At 41.3% G+C, this 5,783-nt stretch overlaps 1 protein-coding gene across 1 annotated transcript in view; it reads left to right on the top strand.

Moving 5' to 3' along the window:
• The window catches only part of slc2a3a (solute carrier family 2 member 3a), a gene marked incomplete in the record, with an annotated part of 12,126 nt that overhangs the window by 2,363 nt on the left and 3,980 nt on the right, over nt 1-5,783 (top strand). Inside the window, 5 exon segments of the mRNA XM_035681879.1 lie at nt 875-1,115; nt 1,274-1,436; nt 4,038-4,225; nt 5,247-5,351; nt 5,442-5,540. Coding sequence (XP_035537772.1) covers nt 875-1,115; nt 1,274-1,436; nt 4,038-4,225; nt 5,247-5,351; nt 5,442-5,540 — 796 coding nt within the window.

The following is a 5,783-nucleotide window of genomic DNA, read 5'->3' as shown; positions in this document are numbered from 1 at the left end:
GATTAAACAAGCAAGAGTGTGTTAATAAATCCACTTTAGATGTGATGGTAGACATATTTTTATTTTTATAATTTATATATTTGCTTCTATTCTATCACCATAGAAGATAAAGGAGGTCTTAAATGCAGTCTTAAAGGGATAGTTCAGGTTTTTTTAAGCTGGGTTGTATGAGGTACTTATCCATAGTCAGTGTATTGCCTACAGCAGATGCTAAGCAATGCACTGCTGTGCAACAAAACACATTTTAGCCACCTAAAAAAAGGTCCACTTACAAAAATCAATATCAGGTTAAGTGTACGCTATATTTAGAGTATTTTCACCAATTGGCCTTGCCGTCAGCCAGCCCTGAAGCTGTAATAGCCATCCATGCTCTTTTCAAAGCCACCAGAGTAGATGTATTCTTATCTAATTCTCAAATAGGGAGCGAATAGAAGTATTCCCAAAAGGATTCCTTTAAATAGATGTAGTTAATAAAATCCTAGACTCACAAAAGAACAAAATAAAAAATAGATTTCCTGATATTCTGACACACGAGGCCATGCACTCTAAACACACTGTTTGCAGTGTGAAACTGGACTAACACCCGTCTGTCAATAAACTCATTAGACAGGATAGCTCCTGACCTTCCTATATGCTCAGGCAGGTCAATCAGTCCTGACACACTAATGGTAATTCCTCAGTTAATCAATGAACTTTTTCTTTAACCACAAACCTCTCAGCTGCTTTCCCCATCACCAGCCTCCTTTTCTCTTGTCTCAGTAAATGAAACAACACTGAAGCCAATCACTAATCTCCTAAAATATTGGCATGTGTTATGTTCAGAAACACTGTACAATTACATGTTCTCTTTCCTTACCCTCCTCCTCCTCCTCAGGCGTCGTTCCATGTTCCTGGTCAACTGCCTGGCGGTGATCGGCGGCCTCCTCATGGGCTTCTCCACCATCTGCTCCTCCTATGAGATGGTAATTGCCGGTCGCCTGGTCATTGGCCTGTTCTGCGGTCTCTTTACCGGCCTGACTCCCATGTACGTGGGCGAGGTGTCGCCCACTCCCCTCCGAGGAGCCTTTGGCACTCTTCACCAGCTCGGTGTGGTGATTGGCATCCTGATCGCTCAGGTCAGCAGGAGGCTTCCTAACAAACCTCAGATTTAATGAAATAACAGCTGATTTATGAGCCAGAAATCCAATAAAGAAGTTCTTACTGTGTAATATAGTTAGGTACAGTACTGATTTGCTGTAAATCTGACCCAGCTGTTGTGGCCCTCTGTGTTTAGATCTTTGGTTTAGAGGCTCTGCTGGGCTCAGACAAGCTGTGGCCCCTGCTGCTGTCCCTCACTGTGGCCCCTGCTGTGCTGCAGTGCATCCTGCTGCCCTTCTGTCCTGAGAGCCCTCGCTTCCTGCTCATCAACCTCAAACAGGAGGAGCAGGCACGCAAAGGTACTGTGGTGGCAATTTGTTTAATAAAGCAATCAGAGTATGATCTAGTCTTTCAGTAAGGTTTATTCAGCATCTATAGATGGACTCACAGCAACACTCACAGCCATTCCTGCTGCTATTACTGCTACAACTCTGGACAATACGACTGCTTCTACAGCTACTACTGTTATCCATTCTGCCAGTACTACTAATGTACAACTACAGATACCTCTACTACAGTCACTACTGGTACTGCTGCTACCTGTACTACTACAGCTAACACTACTGCTGCTTCTAGTGTTTTTGTGCTACTGCAACAGCAGTTGTATACTGGCTGTACTGATACTGTAGGACTGCACCACTGCAACTACGGGCACTATAACTACCACTACGAATATTACTACAGTCACAACTAACACAACTACTACTAACACTACCTGCTGCTTAACTACAACGACTAATGTCATTTTTACTACAGTGTCACTCCAGCCACTGCACCAGGCGATGCTTTTACTGTCACCAATAAATACAATATCCTTAAAGTTTTAAAAGTGAAATATTGATATTGCGTAAGTAATCCAGTGCCTCTTAAATCATATTCTGTTCTGTGCTTTATCGTTCCCACTCCAACATTGTAGGTGGCAGCAATTCATTTGCCAAAAAAGAGACAAAACACACAATAAAAGTGATAAGTGATCAATAATATTGATTGCAATAATATTAGTATTGTGAATTCTTTGGGCTACAATAATCATGTTGTGAAATAACTGACATTTTACAAATAACTATTGCAAACTCAGCTTCAGTTACTACTCATACTGCTTCTGCTACTGCTACTGTCACTTCTACTGTCACTACTACTACCACAGCTTATACGGTAATAACTTTTATTTTAACTACTGCCTCTATCACTACCAACATTTCTTTCTTCATTTCTTTAATAATACTACAGCCAATTCAAACACTGCTGCTACCTCTACTGAAACAACTGTTACTAGTAGCTCTTCTGCTGATACTTCTGCTACAACTATTGCTATTTCTGGTTCTTGGAATACTATTACTTCTACTGATATAACTGGATTGACCATTGCTCCTGCTGCAACCATTACTGGTGCTCTTTCAGTTAAACAGGTTTCCATAGCTACGGCCATAGAGATTCACTGTGACATTGAAAAAGAAGTAAGACAGAGGAGAGAGAAGGCAGGAGGCAGAGAAACTGAGAAATGGGAAATAGAGATGCTGAGAGAAAGGGCGCAGGTGAAAGTGAGTACAAGAAGAAGAGAAAGAAGGAGAAAGAAGGAGAAAGAAAGAAAATGAGAGAAATCATCAGTACAGATACACAGGGGTGAGATCAGGTGAGTCAGGGTGATGTTTTAGCCTGGAGAGAAGAGTCCTTGAACAGACAGAAGGTTTTGGCATCTGTTCAACACGGAGCCTGTCAGGGGTGACTCTGAGGCACTGACCCACTTCTCCTTCACACCTCTCATTTGACATGAACAAAAACAAACACAAGGCTCAGGCTCCACAGTTAGAGTTGCACCATAGTTTCTGTGACTGTGTGATGTTTGTGGTGTTCACAGCTTACAGATACAGAACCTGCTCTGACTCTTCATTTAGTTTCAAGCAACAGATGAACCAAAAAAAGCAACTAACAGGTCTGTCTGAAGAGATTGTGGATGTGTGGAGGACTGCAGACTTTTTGGATAATACTGAAATACTTTTCAATTCAATAATATTATAAAACCTAAAGCCACTATGTGTCTGATTTTTATGTTATTATAGCATCTTTAAATTACTACTTCTTAGTTTTTGTTTGTCGAGAGATGAGACAATCCCGCTAAAAACCGATGTAGTCTTTGTGCTTTTAGCAAATTCATGTGAAAGGGGGAGGATGTAAGAAGGGTGCATGCATGTCTTCCACATTGTCTTCTCTGATACTACCACTGGAGGGTGCCACAGTTTGGGATTTTCAAACACTACTTTTGTGCCTTTTTGGGGACATTTTTCTGTCTTTAATGGGTAGCATCCAGTGGAGAGCTGTGAAGAAGTAGAGTGGAGAGAGAGATACAAAAAAGGGTTGAACTCAAACTAGGCATATTGCAGTTACCGGGTTTCAAACCACTAGGCCAAAATTTAGTTGCTTTAAAAGCAAAACTGTTTTAAATATTTTAAATATTATACATATTTAAAACACAATAATTATACCAGCTATAATTTCAAAATGACTGACAGGCCATTTAATATTCTGAAAGGTCAAAGCTAAAGGTTTGTCAATCAGAACTGTTTGTAAAGACACAGAAAGATTTTAACTCAGTGTCTTCTTGTTGCTACTTTAAAGCCAAAATGGCATGGAGTGGACCGTGTCTTTTTAAGTATTTCCAAGGTCGAGTGTTACAATCCAACTTCAGTTCATATTTTAAATAAACATGTATTGGATTTTTTGTGGTCGCCCACTGTTTACTGTTGCAGCTTGTGCTTTACACCAATGTGTTAGCACATAGACTCAGCATCAACCTGTCAGCACAACAGAGCACTTTTTTTAATTTATTTTTTCCCTGCCTTTATGTGTTTGTGCAACCAGCAACAACAAAAACAAAGACACAAATGTGTTTCCGTTCACAGCACTGGTGCGCCTGCGTGGCAGTGAGGATGTGAGTAAAGACCTGCAGGAGATGAAAGAGGAGAGCGCCAAGATGGCCATGGAGAAGAAGGTGACCATCCCCGAGCTTTTCCGCTCTGCGGCGTATCGACAGCCCCTCCTCATCGCCGTCATGCTACAGCTCTCCCAGCAGCTGTCAGGGATCAACGCTGTGAGTCAGCAACAGGCAGCATGTCAACACACACACACACACACACACATACACAGAGGGCTGCATATGAATACACACTTTTACACAAAGATTTTTTTACTCTTGGATCCCTGTTTGTTGTTACCCTGGCAACATCTACTCTGTGGTCTATATTAAAAAAAATACATATAATATTAAAGTTGTTGCAATAATCTTACCTAATAATATAGTATCACTACAACAGATACAACTAAATAAAAAACAAACATATTACATTGAAATCTTTGTAACCTCTACCACTGAATAACATTTTTTTTTGTTATATTTGAATGATCATACTGCAAACAAAAGTTAAAGAATCCTTATTTTGCTCTTTTATTTAAAGTAACCTCTTTGTTGCTTCTTACAACAGTTTTTCCTAGATTCATAAGATATAAAGTGTGGCAGACTGTTCCAATGAGACATCGCTCTATACATAATTGTATAACCAGGGGTAAAGCTGGGACCCATAGGCCTACGCTCTTCTATGTCATCAGACATAGTGGGACTCGCCACCAGGAGAAATCCCAGTGGGGGCGATCGCTCTGTGGGCCGCTGAAACAGCCCATTTTATGACGTATAAAGTCTGCGCGTGCACACATGTGCACCCATGACAATCCTGAAACCAAAGAGCACCCCACATAACAAGTCCCAATGAATCCCCTGTGTATAGCACAGATAAGTCAGAGTATACAGACACACACACACACACTCTCTTCAGTGAGAGAACAAAAGGACACTTTGTAAATACTTTGTCCAGCTGGGTCACTGACGAAGCAAATGTCAACTACGTCCTCCCAGTATGAGTCGGGGATGGATTACAGTTTGGTTCATTGTAGGTGACCGTGATTATATGACTGGACCTTTTGTAAGTTACAGTGTCATGTACAGTAAATACTTACAGTAAAAATGTTGGTATTTGGAGGGGAAATTTACTTTAGACTGACTTAGAATCAAATATAGACAGACATTAGCATAATTCTCCAACTTTTTTTTCCATCAGGTGTTCTACTACTCGACAGGGATCTTTGAGTCAGCTGGTGTGAAAAAACCTATCTACGCCACCATCGGAGCCGGCATCGTCAACACCATCTTCACTGTTGTTTCTGTGAGTGACGTCAGAGTGTTTCTCTTCGCTCCTGCATGTGTTTGTGTTCATTGAGCAGCACATCACTCACCCACTGTGTCTGTCCTCCAGCTCTTCCTGGTGGAGAAGGCAGGACGAAGGACTCTGCACCTCCTGGGATTGGGTGGAATGGCGATCAGTGCTGTACTTATGACCGTGTCCCTCCTTCTGGTGAGTTCAGCACTATCACAGCTCCCCCATTAGATGTGTACTCCAGGGCGTCGTCAGTACAACGTGACATCAGTGTTGTGGTGTGTTCACAGGTGCAGCAGAAACTTTCAGCATCTGGCATTAAATTACTCTTTGAGCGTCTTAGAATGATGGGTTTACGTACAAATTTCCACCAAAAACATAGTAATTCGCCAGAACTGTATTTGGCTTTGAACTTCCTTATCAAGCATTTATAATCAGGTA

The sequence above is a fragment of the Morone saxatilis genome, unplaced genomic scaffold (assembly GCF_004916995.1).
Source record: "Morone saxatilis isolate NCDOM2014 unplaced genomic scaffold, NCSU_SB_2.0 Contig9, whole genome shotgun sequence".
NCBI lineage: Eukaryota > Metazoa > Chordata > Actinopteri > Moronidae > Morone > Morone saxatilis.
Note: the sequence above shows the minus strand (reverse complement) of the source record. Positions and strands in the feature narration are given on the sequence as shown.